Source organism: Sphaeramia orbicularis, chromosome 13, assembly GCF_902148855.1.
Source record: "Sphaeramia orbicularis chromosome 13, fSphaOr1.1, whole genome shotgun sequence".
NCBI lineage: Eukaryota > Metazoa > Chordata > Actinopteri > Kurtiformes > Apogonidae > Sphaeramia > Sphaeramia orbicularis.
The window spans coordinates 4,161,653-4,175,223 of NC_043969.1; the positions used below are offsets into that span (position 1 = coordinate 4,161,653).

General features: G+C 39.2%; 1 protein-coding gene across 1 annotated transcript in view; it reads left to right on the top strand.

Moving 5' to 3' along the window:
• LOC115432193 (uncharacterized) overlaps nt 1–10,891 on the top strand; it is a 31,663-nt gene extending 20,772 nt beyond the window's left edge. Inside the window, exons 5-8 of the mRNA XM_030153064.1 lie at nt 2,894–2,923; nt 3,027–3,170; nt 9,006–9,142; nt 10,154–10,891. Of these exons, the coding sequence (XP_030008924.1) occupies nt 2,894–2,923; nt 3,027–3,170; nt 9,006–9,142; nt 10,154–10,363 (521 nt within the window). The 3' untranslated portion in view covers nt 10,364–10,891. The remainder of the gene's footprint in view (nt 1–2,893; nt 2,924–3,026; nt 3,171–9,005; nt 9,143–10,153) is intronic.
• Nucleotides 10,892–13,571: the final 2,680 nt, after the last annotated feature.

The following is a 13,571-nucleotide window of genomic DNA, read 5'->3' on the forward strand; positions in this document are numbered from 1 at the left end:
GCTGAAATACCTCCAAATTACAGACCCTTTAGTTCGCTCCATGTTGCTTGTCTGTGTTTGCAACAACTCCACTTATCTCTTGGCATGCATGATGTAACCAGTGTCACAAAATGTAAGGGAGAAGAATTGGTCTTATGGATTGGTTACTTTTACAGATCCCTGATCCAGTTAAAATGTTGATATCAGGGCCAATATCTGATCCTAATATCTGATTGGTGCAGCCTTACACTGGGTGGATGAATCTGCCCTGCTTATATTCTGGCCAGCTGATTAGGGACAGCTGGGTGCAACAGGTGAAACTGATATGACTGATGAGGGGTGGCAAGGTGAGGGAGAAGACCGCACAAGGGCAGACTGTGACAAGCCTGAACACATATACACTGCAATAAGCCAAGGGTATTGCAGTTGAATTGGGGGGTGGGCACATTTGACACTTCTTAAAATTTTCTCAGAAATGGCAGCATTTGTTGATCTGAGCAGATTTATACCTGCTGCATGATTATATCTATCTTCATGATCAGTTACATGTTGATCCAGAAAACAACCCAGAAAAACAATTTCCTGTTTAAATCCATATGTTACAGTTGTTCGTGACCTTCTAATTTGATATTTAAATTAACTGTTATTTCCTTTTTCAGACCACGACTCAGTCCAATTGTAGAAAGGACATCCATGCCTAGAAAGTAATTTATAAAACATTATTTCAGTGAATGTATTCACAACACAGATGAATTTTTCATTGCGGTTGTTATGATCTAAGGAATGAGGAACTGTGATCTCTGATAGTGCAGTTCTGTTTGCAGTTGCGGCTTAGTGAGGGACATGATATGTGTTAACAAGTGGCACATGGAAGAAGAACCTTCAGGGATCGCTATTAAATGATTTATATCCAAACGATGCCTGACCATGGTCTGTGAAATAAAATGGCCAATCCAAACAGTGAGACAGGTTGTAAAAATAATGAAAGTAGTTGATTTTATAGCATATACGGGGTTATTGGTGCCCTGGACATGCCACTTATCCTCAATAAATTTATTTTGATAACACTGAAATACATCTAACTTTATACTTCCTCAACTGGTTCCTAAAGCCTGTCTGCCCTCAGTGTTAGTGCATTTGAAATTTAAGTTTTAGACAGATGGCAATCTTCCAGGAGTCTGGGTCTGCTCGAGGTTTCTGCCAGTTAAAGGGAAGTTTTTCCTCGCCACTGTCACCAGTCACAAGTGTTTGCTCCTGGAGGATTCTGTTGGGTTTCTGTAAATTGGCTTAGAGTCTGGTTTTGACCAACTCTATATGTAAAGTGTCATGAGATAACTTTTGTTGTGATCTGGCGGTATATAAATAACATTTGATTGATTGATTGATATGATTGGTTTTCCCCTGTAAGTCGCTTTGGAAAAAAGCATCTGCCAAATGCGTAAATGTAAATGTAAGCTTTAACAGGTCTCTTGTTTGTTTAGAGTGAGTTTAGTCACATTTTAAGTTATTGCAGTGCATACAGTATTTAGATTTTTTTGTTTTGTTTGCATTTATGTTTATAATTGCAGTGCGCTGAAGTCTCCTGGTCACCATTCCTTTCTGAATGAAAGATTTCAATTTACCATTAAACTGTGTGACTGTATACTTGCCATTACCCATTAACAAAATATATATGAAGCTAACTCACTGTAATAATCATATTCATTTAACCACATAAAACCTATCTGCATACAAGACCACATAAATCAGTCACTTCTGAAAAATGCAGGCAAAAATATTTGATTATGCAGGCAAAGATCCTTGATTATGCGATGGAATATGCAGGGTTTTTATGTGATTTTATGCAGTGAAATTGTAGGAATTTGCAAAAAATGTGTTAAGTTGGGAAAATAAATGTGGGAATTGGAAAAACATGCGTTTCAAGGAAAAACTGATTCTTCTCCCACACCCTGTTCTAACTAGGCTACTACTAAATGAAAAATAACTAATTACATCCTTTGATACGCAAACATACAAGAAGTAAGCATACACTACATCACAGAAAGTGCTGGTTATGTTTTAATTCACTTTTATTTTCTAAGCATGGTTCAAACATGGCTTTAACATTGGTACAAGTGTCAAAAATAAAACAATTGCTTCCTGCTTCACAAAAGTGCAGCAGAACAGGCCATCTATTTCAAGGCTATTACAGCCTTTATGATCATATAACATTATTGTTGCTGCAGCAGAAACTCTTTTCGAATGTTTCACGCTGGAAAACTGGCTCCAGTGTCGATTTTCTCTTATATTCCAATGTACACTTGCATGGGGTGCAAAATAGTATGGCCCTGCTTTCGTGTAAGACATTGGGGTACGGGTTTTGTTCTGTCTTTTGTAGATATTTTTGTTAGCAAATGGCAGCATTTTTCATCATCTTACAGGATTTTTTCTGAGACTCACCGTTAGTTTACCTTCTGTGGATGCACAAGCCTATGACATTGCACATCGCATATTACATCACTACCTGTGCCAAGTTACAATTCAATATTTTTCAACTTTATGCAGTAAAATGCAGGAATTATGAAATCATGTGAACCCTGCATATTTCACATATTTTCCTCAAAAACATGCTATTGTGGTGAAAATGCACCCTTTTTGAAAAAATGCGGACCCCCCATATAATGTGTGCTAGTTGCTTCATTATGCATTGAATTTTGTGATCGCATAATTGCATTTTTCTGGAGGGACTGATAAATGACTATATTTACTTGCAATGGTTGAATACAAATGACATAATTTGTCCAAATCTCAGTCTTAAGTGTGATATGGTATAATCTTGAAAAACGTCTCATTTTGTAATTATTATAATTTTAGCGTCATTCGATTTGTGTATTTAACAATGTCTCATGAAACATTTGTCCTCTCCAACTCCAAGGGCCTCAATGTGCCACTGAGGATGAACCTGGTAGGATAACCATTACATTTCTTATTTAAATAGAACATCTCAAAAATCCCTAAATTGAGAATAGATGATGTTGACTTAAATATCTACTGTGTTTCTGTCAAAGATAAACGCATTGAGGAGGATCGTTTCCAGGCCTCAAAAACCAGCGTGAAGTTGCTTCGGTGCTATGACAACAAGTTCCTGATTTTAAGTTACAATGGCCTGTTTGAGAAACTGGAATTAACAGCACAAGGCCAACATTGTCCTGGTAAGATGGGGTAGAAGTAACTTGTTTAAAGATGGATTTTCAGTTTCGTTAATAGTCTTCTTGTGTAACAACCTCAATTTCCTCTGTATTTTAGATGCAGCAACCTCTATAATTATTGTTCTTTTGTATTTGCACAGCAGAGCTTACCTTTAATTCAGTTTTATTGTCATATTTTACTGTCAGCAGTCTTTTGTAGGTGAGTAACAGTTCTCTGAATCCATGGTTTGGTTCAGACTGCATTTTTTAAGCCACTGGTGAAAAAGGAGACAGGATTGAAATATTAAATGAATCACATTTGCCCACTGTCCTTGCATCATAATCTATTCATGGTGTTCTGTCAATTACTATTAGTCATGGCCGAAAATGTGCTGGTTTGATTGCTTGACCTTTGGCCACCAAACTATAAAGAGTTCATCCCTGTGTCTGAGATAAACTGATGCTAATAAATAATGAAGAAATTCTCTCAAGATGTGGCCTTCATAAGAGTGGACAGACATGGGTCACACTGACACTGTCACTGACCATTTAGCTTTGGCCACCACTACTGACTTTGTTGTGGGAGACTAGGATTCGATACAGTTACAAATACCTTGGGATCCTTCAGGTAAATGGCAATCGTGAGGAGGCAGCTCGGAGGTCAGCCACAGTCAAATACCTACAGAAGGTAAGGCAGGTCCTGAAAAGTCAGCTGAATGGTAAGAATAAGATCTAGGCCATTAACACCTATGTCCTGCCAGCAATCAGATACCCCACTGGCATAATATCCTGGCTACTGGAAGAGATGAAAGTCACTGATATCAAGATAAGGAAGCTCCTTATAATGCATGGAGGATTTCACCCTAAATCCAGCATCCTGAAACTGTACACACGGTGAAAGGAGGGAGAGTGAGGACTAGTTAGTGTCAAAGCAACTGTCCAGGAGGAAACTGTAAGCCTCCAGGAATAGGAAGAGGATGGCCCCAATGACAACCTGCTAAGTGAATGCCTCAGGTAACAGAAGACTCATAAGGAGGAGGAGGAGCCGAAGGGGCAATCATGGAAGGACAAGCCCCTGCAATTGAGGAAGTGGCTGACATTGAGGAAAACATACTAGAGGCAGAAAAAGGCTGGACTGAAAAGCAGCACAGAGGCACTACTCATGGCTGCACAAGAACAGACCCTGAACACAACAGCAGTAGAGGCCAGGGTCTACCACACCAGACAAGACCCCAGGTGTAGGTTGTGCAGAAAAGCCCCAGAGACAGTGCAGCACATCACAGTAGGGTGTAAGATGCTGGCAGGCAAGGCATACATGGAACAGCATAACTGGGTAGCGGGCATAGTGAGCCTAAAAGAAGCACAACACAGCCCAGGTGGTTGAGAAAACAGCTTTTGTGTACATATGTGTGTGGGTATATTTATTTATTTATTTTTATACACACACACTACCAGTCAAAAGTTTTAAAACACCCCAATTTTTCCAGTTTTGTATTGAAATTCAAGCAGTTCAAAGGTACAAAGGTAAGCGGTGAACTGCCAGAGGTTAAAAAAAAAAAAGATAAGGTTAAACAAAACTGAAAAATAATGCACATTTCAGAATTATACAAAAAGGCAAACAAGAAATGTGTCAACAACTTAAAGCAGTTCTGCAGCAATGGAGGTTGATCAAGCCTCGAAAGTTGGTGCTTCCAATTCCTACAGGTGTCCCAGCGTTTGCAAATTCCTTCCAACCCCGTGTCTGCAGAAAAGTAGTGTTGGAACACACTTTGGTACCATACCGTTGGGAGCATTATTTGAACAGTATTGTACTGCAGAAAGTAGTGTGTTACTATGAAAATGGTGAGAAAAAGGCAATTAATGATAGAAGAGAGACAGACCATCATAACACTAAAAAAATGTAGGTCTTTGCTGCAGAGAAATGGCCAAGAAAGTCAAGGTGTCAGTAAGTCCAGTTTCCTTCACCATCCAAAGGCACTCAGAAACTGGGGGAAATGCTGACAGGAAGAGGTCTGGCAGACCCAAACACAGCCCCAAACCATCACACTTCCTTCTCCATGTTTGACCGTTGATGTCACACTGAGGAACCATCCTTTCACCTACTTGACGGCGTACATAAGTCCTGCGGGATGAACCGAAGATTTCAAATTTGGATTCATCTGTCCATAACACCTTCTTCCAGTCTTCAGTAGTCCACTGGCGGCGTTTCATGGCCCATCCAAGCCTCTTTTTCTTATTCTGAAGTCTCACCAATGGCTTTCTTGCTGCAACTTGACCCATCAAACCTGCAACTGGAAGTCTTCTCTTCACAGTTGAAACTGAGACTTGCTTACTACGACCACTGTTTAGCTGTGTTTGAAGCTGTTGTCCTGTGAGTCGCTTTCACACAAGCTGTTGACTCTCAGAAACTTGTCTTCTGATTCTGTTGTGTCTGGGTCTGCCAGACCTCTTCCTGTCAGCATTTCCCCCAGTTTCTGAGTGCCTTTGGATGGTGAAGGAAACTGGACTTACTGACACCTTGACTTTCTTGGCAATATCTCTGTAGGAAAGACTTACATTTTTCAGTGTGATGATGGTCTGTCTCTCTTCTATCGTTAATTGCCTTTTCCTCTTTTCCATTTTTATAGTACACACTACTTTCTGCAGTACAGTACTGTTCAAATAATGCTCCCAACGGTATGGTACCAAAGTGTGTTCCAACACTACTTTTCTGCAGACACAGGGGGTTGGAAGGAATTCACAAACATTGGGACACCTGTAGGAACTGGTAGCACCAACTTTCGAGGCTTGATCAACCTCCATTGCTGCAGAACTGCTTTAAGTTGTTAACCCATTTCTTGTTCACTGAAAAAGGCCTTTTTGTATCATTCTGAAACGTACATTATTTTTCAGTTTTGTTTAACCTTACCTTTTTTTTTTTTTTTTTTTTTTTTTTACCTCTGGCAGTTCACCGCTTACCTTTGTACCATTTTAAGCTGTTCATTGGACTTGAACTGCTTGAATTTCAATACAAAACTGGAAAAACGGGGGTGTTCTAAAACTCTTGACTGGTAGTGCATATATATATATATATATATATATATATATATATATATATATATATATATATATATATATATATATATATATATATATGTGTATGCACACACACAAATGTGTGTTCTTACCCTCCTGGGCGGTGTTATGGAAATGTTCAACTGATAACCCACACACAAAGAGGAGGAGAGAAAGTTAGAGTTAAAATAAATAAATGCATTTATTGAGAAGTCAGTCACAGAGAAACTCTGTAAGTGAAGTCTGATTAAACAAGAGAAAACTAAAGATTATATAGAACCAAATCCAACCCCCTCAAACTATGATGTCATTCCTTACGTACATCGTACCACCCCATACTACTACTTCTCTGCTCCGTGAAGAGGTCATGATGACCTCTCCACTCTAACCTTGCTTGGATCCAATCTGGAGTGCAGGCGCCATTCTCTATCTACACATTCAGACATTTAGGTGTTTGGGTTTTAACTCAAGGCAAGAACTCCGTTCCTGGGTTGGGGGTGTTACAGAGTGGTAAACATCACACATAATGAATAATGACTCAGCATTAAAAGAAGATGTACTAACAGTATAAAATATAAAGAGTATAAAATATAAAAAGTAAATTTTTCCACCACAGCGGCATCTCCTTCAGACTTGGGTCCTCTACCAGAGGCCTGGGAGCCTGAGGGTTCTGTTCAGGATCTTAGCTGTTCCTAGGACTGCGCTCTTTTTCACCCAGATCTCTGATGTTGTTCCTGGTATTTGCTGGAGCCATCCTCTCAGCTTGGGGGTCACTGCCTCTAGTTCTAGTATCTACGAATAATCCATGGGGCCATTATTCGTAGCCCCAAACGTCTGACCCGTCTCGTCGTTTGCAGCCATCTTTCCTTGCCCAGGTGAATCTTCTTCTTCTTCGATTTTTAGTGGCAGTTGGTGAACCTTGCAAGCACAACTCACGTAAACTCACGTCAGGTACAAGAACGAGCAAAGCCGAACGCAGCCGGGATGAGGGAGCCTGTGAGCCTGAGCCCAGGCACGCAAACCCTGGTTTTACAGACAAATCCCGCTGCGCATTTGTGGATCTGTCACGGCAGAAGTGTAGCAAAATTCACGTGTGTAAAGAGAGCCAATCGAGAAGCCGCTTGACTTGTAACCAATGATTTGTCTGTATTTCTGGGTCTTGTAGTGAAAATACTTTGACTTTTCAAATCTGATTACACACACACAAGTTGTTTTACACATTTGCAGATTGTTGTACAGACACACAAATCTCATCACGCATTTACAGATTCTTTTACACATTTGCAAATCCGACTGCGCACAGACAGCTTGAGATGCGGACACGCAACTCTCCACACACACAGATTGAAATGCGGACACACAAATCTCATCACGCATTTACAGATTCATTTACACATTTGCAAATCCGACTGCGCACAGACAGATTGAAATGCGGACACTCAACTCTCCACACACATTTGCAAATAATATTGCTACAATAATGGCCCCATAAGTATCTATCTATCTATCTATCTATCTATCTATCTATCTATCTATCTATCTATCTATCTATCTATCTATCTATCTATCTATCTATCTATCTATCTATCTATCTATCTATCTATCTATCTGTCTGTCTGTCTGTCTGTCTGTCTGTCTGTCTGTCTGTCTGTCTGTCTGTCTGTCTGTCTGTGAATATATATGTATGTGTGCTGTACATGTCCTGCTGTGACAGTGTTTGATAAAAAATAAACTCTAGTTGTCATCTCACACACCCCCAATGAGACTTGATAATGTGATTGAACTTAACCAACCAAGAAATCAGGGTTATGATTGTAAATATTAGAGGCATCTGTGACTGTTCACCCAATGCAATTTGTTAGTTCAGTGAAACAGTGTGATGTTTGAGGTGGTGAAAGCTGATCCAGTGTTTGGTATTTGCTATTGGTTTCTTTTTCCTTCATTGTTGTCTGAGTTCTGGAAAAGTGGTGGAAGGTGCTACAGCGTGTATGTGTCTGTGTGTGAACACATTCAAGTAATCTGTTGATAGTTTAAAACACAAACACATACAGATGGTAGGACAAATTATGCCTACTTTATATAACAAATATGGTCATTATACAGGGTGGGGAAGCAAAATATACAATGAACATTTGGTTGTTTTTTCTCAGCAGGCACTACGTCAATTGTTTTGAAACCAAACATATATTGATGTCATAATCATACCTAACACTATTATCCATACCTTTTCAGGAACTTTTGCCCATATGAGTAATCAGGAAAGCAAATGTCAAAGAGTGTGTGATTTGCTGAATGCACTCGTCACACCAAAGGAGATTTCAAAAATAGTTGGAGTGTCCATAAAGACTGTTTAGAATGGAAAGAAGAGAATGACTATGAGCAAAACTATTACGAGAAAGTCTGGAAGATACTATTAAAGAAGAATGGGAGAAGTTGTCACCCGAATATTTGAGGAACACTTGCGCAAGTTTCAGGAAGCGTGTGAAGGCAGTTATTGAGAAAGAAGGAGGACACATAGAATAAAAACATTTTCTATTATGTCAGTTTTCTTGTGACAAATAAATTCTCATGACTTTCAATAAACTCATTGGTCATACACTGTCTTTCAATCCCTGCCTCAAAATATTGTAAATTTTGCTTCCCCACCCTGTATCTTACGCAGAACAGTATGGAGCACATTGATTTCAGCAAATATACACAGATGATAATATACTGTACAAGAAAACAGAGGTATTGCTCAGGTTCTTCCTTCACCATTCACTAACAACACTTTTCTTGCTCATATTTCCTATGATTTCTTTGTAGACAACAAGTTCTGCCTCCAGTTTTACAACAGCGACGATTTGAGAAAAGGGATACCCGTCATGCTGTACGCCATCAAATCTGATAAGAAGTTGGTCGCATGCTGCAATGGCAGTGATGGAATTTATCCAGAGGAAATGGTGAGTATAACCAAGCCATTTCAAGGTCGTTTCCTCAACTGTTCAGTGTTTCCCGAATCAGTATTGTTAGGTTAGGTTAGTTTATTTCAGACACAGACATAATACAAAACATATGGAACAATAATAATAATAATAATAATAATAATAATAATAATAATAATAATAAGCAATACACAAATAAAAAATCAAACAATAGAAAAATAATAATAATGATAAACAATACACAAAAAATCAAATAATAAAAAAAAAAAAGAACAACTGTTGTGCCTGAAAGGGAGTATGAAGAAGCCACTGCTTATCCAGTCCTACCCCCTGATTCCAGTCCTCAGACTGCAAAAGACAAATTAAATTAATGAATGAATAATAAAGTGGAGCAGCAATGAGTGCAATCTTCAACAAATGACCAGTGAAAAAATAAAATGTAACGCAAACTTCCATATAAACATACAAGCTGTAAAATACAAATATCTGCAAATATTATAATGAATTAGTCAATAGCACATTATTAATGCTTTGTTTTGTCCTATCAGTAAATTGATGACTTCTTCACATACTGCAGATGATCTAATTATGTTCTTAAACTGTATGCCAACTAGGATCATGAGAATGTATGTTCCTACGTAATGCATCATTTTATCTGAATATACTTATGATTCATTACCCACTTATTGTGATTAATATGATTGAATTTTACAATGGCCCTTTTAAATGTATTAACATTAGCTTAATGTAGGAGATATTGCACAATTGACCGAGCAAAATGTACTATAACAATGAATGAATTCCATGTTTCTCTCATTGATAATGTTTCATATAATGTATGTACAAAGTCATGCAAGTACATAACATGTTGTTCAGAAAATGCCATGGACTATGGGTTTAGGTGTTCTCAAACAAAATATATTAATGTAGATGTGATATGTAGATAAGGCTTGGCTTTAATGTTTTACAATAGCACTGTCATTTTTTTTGACTGAAAAACTGTCGTCTCTATTCCCCCCATTTTTGTAGGAAATCAAAAACTTCATTGAGGAATCGAAACACAAGGCTTTGTTCTACATGATCAAACAGGAAGGATCTAACAAATACATGTTCGAGTCTTCTTTGTACGAGAATAAATACCTGGGACTGGAACCCGATAAGTCGGAACCCTCTGTGGTCAAACTGGTTTTACGAATGTATGACCCAGACAACCATAATGATGCGCTTTCACCAGAATAATGGATATAAAAAAAGCTACTTTGCCACCTGTTTATAAGTTACGCTTTTCTTACTTCAAGCATTCCTGATTGTTACGACCCATAGATGCGTTTAGGTGTCAGTCTGTGGGTGTGTCATTTTATCTGTGCATGAGTGGGTAATATCTTGCAAGTGCGGAGCCAGATCCCATGCACGGATTGGACCAGCCAGCCGGAGGTGGAACAATAAAAATGACAAAGCTGGGCCGGTCTATCGTTGCCGTTCCTCTAACCCCACACTTTGTCTTGATTCTGCCTTTGTTCCTGGTTACAGCAGTAGGGGTGGGCTGCCGATTTCTTTCGCCTTGTTTTCTCATGTTTAAGTAAGGGCGGTTAGACTTTGTATTTTGGTTTCTTTTCTTTTGTAGGTCAGCCTCACTTCCTGGGTTAGTAAAGTTATGTTTGTTATTTTGGCCTGAGCCCACCCTGAAGACCAAGCTGCCGTTTTGTTGAGTTTTCATTACCTGTCTTTATACACTTTGTAAATAAATCACTTATTTGTGAAAATGCACAGCTCGCGTCCTGGGGTTTTCTCTGTGGCTTGGGAGTGAAGAAAGGTGTCCACTAATTCATGCCATGCCCTAGGGTCCCCTAGCCGGGGGCGTAACAATGATATTGAGCTACCTTTACTTGTGTTTTCTTTTCCTTGTTGTTACCTCAATATAATGTATCAGACTGTACAACACATATGTCCAACTGGAAGATAGACTGCAATCTACATCGTGGGCTGGATCCACTAAAGGTTTGCGTGTATTAAAACGTGTGCAAACTCATTGCACATGCAAATAAATAAAGTGTGCACTAAGGGTTGTATCTTTCAAAGGTGCAAAATACCACATCTGCATCCAGTTAGTACATTTGCCACAATGAATATTATTATATGGGGGGCAATATGGGGCGTTTACACACAGTGGACTCTATGCACAGCCTCACTAATTCCTGAATTTCAGGTGGCTCCTTTATTTCCTGTCTTTCATAATTGGACACACTGATTAATCCAGGTACACCTAATTCATCAGTAGTCACTCTAAGAAGTAGCAGGCATACCTGGATTAATCAGTGTGTCCAATAATGAAAGAAAGGAAATAAAGGACCCACCTGAAATTCAGGAAGTAGTGGGGCTGTGCATGGAGTCCATTGTGCGTGTGCTGGGAGGAGAAAATGTAAATATAATAATTTAGCACATGCAAAATGATTTATCAAACTATGGAGCCTAATTTGTGTCTTTATTATGGAATCAAAAAGAATAGATTTGAAAACGAAAACTTTGCAAACAAAATTATAATTTCAAAAATACAAAATATATGTTTTGTGATTAAAACTATCTTCATAAATCCACAAGTTTTATTTACAAATCAAAATTTTGCTCTCATGAAACACAGATTCGTTTACACTTCCTGAACTTTCGTTCGCGCTTCCAGAAGTTTTGTTTGCGCTTCGTCCTAACCTTCATGGGCGGGGCCTCCTCTGAAAACTGTAAGAAGCCTCCTGATTGGTCAGTGTCCCTCAGAGAGACGGAATGACAACTTCCGCCTCAGAGAGAAGCAATGACAACCTCCGCCCCCACATTTTAATGGCAGTACGGGAGACGCAAGGAGTTGACTGAAGGAGGTAATCATTGATCATAACAGGTATGTTTTGGGTAACTCTCCTGTCTTATTGATGCTATTAAGGTTACACTTGTCGCTCTTCTTGGGCTGTTTTCCCTAACTAGTGGAGACTGCGTTATCAGACATGAACGCTCTTAATTTACAGCTAGCTAGCTTACTAGCTTACCGCTATGCACCCATCATAAGTGACTGACGAGCACATTAAGGGCACATTAAGCTAAGGGTGGCTACTTTGAAGAAACTAGAATATAAGATATGTTTTCAGTTATTTCACACTTTTTTGTTAAGTACATAATTCCACATGTGTTCATTGATAGTTTTGATGCCTTCAGTGAGGATCTACAATGAAAATAGTCATGAAAATAAAGAAAATGCAAAGAATGAGGTGTGTCCAAACTTTTGGCCTGTACTGTATACTGTTAAAACTCTAACGGATAAAGATCTCTGAAAAATGCTCCTTTTATAAGTCTTACTAAATTTATCAGAGGAATGACTCAATAATCCACACACACACCTGATGGTTTGTTTTGATTATATATCTAATTAAAGTTTATTGATATATACTAGGGATGCACCGATACCACTTTTTTCCAGTACGACTACGAGTACTTACATGTGAGTACTTGCCGATACCGAGTACTGATCCTAGTCCTTCATAATCCCATTCCAGTTGTTAGTTCCTTTTGCAAATGTGCTTTATTGTCTTTGTCATTAGTCTGACTGGAACAAAGTGCTGCTACTGACATTGAATGTGTTGGAATGAGCGTTTCTCAATTAATCCACCAGGGGGCGCCGCTCTGAATTAACCATACTGGACAAATACCACGAAGAGAGAGAGAGAGAAGAAGAAGAAAGTCAGTAATAACAAACATGGAGATGACAGAGGCAACACTAATGTGATACTAATATTGCAGCGTTTTCACTGATAAGGTTTAAAAGTTTAGCTTCAGCAGGAAGAGAAAAGACAAAAAAGTGATAAGTTTCACTTTCACTTCCGCTGGCGTCCGTCCGCACCGCTCCGTAGTCCCGCTGGTATTCTCTGTCTCCACCAGCACCTGGAAAATGGATGGAATGTACGCAGAGGACGGACAGAACGCTGCGTCCGTATCTGTGTGTGTCTTTAACGTTACTTGCAGTCAGCGTTACTTTTATCACTGTGGCTTATTTCGAAAAATCTCCACACTCCACACACATTATTCCACTGCCACGTACCTGCTGCACTGAACTGGGAATGTCACACGGCCGTAAGTGGTATCGGTGCATTTGTATCGGATTACTTTTACGAGTACACACACGGACTATCGGAGCCGATACCCGATACTGGTATCGGAACATCCCTAATATATACATAAAAGGCCGAAATTTGTGAGATTGAGCCAACTGTCGCCGAAGCCGGGACCGTAATGTGCTCGTCAGTCACTTATGATGGGTGCATAGCGGTAAGCTAGTAAACTAGCTAGCTGTAAATTAAGAGCGTTCATGTCTGATAACGCAGTCTCCACTAGTTAGGGAAAACAGCCCAAGAAGAGCGACAAGTGTAACCTTAATAGCATCAATAAGACAGGAGAGTTACCCAAAACA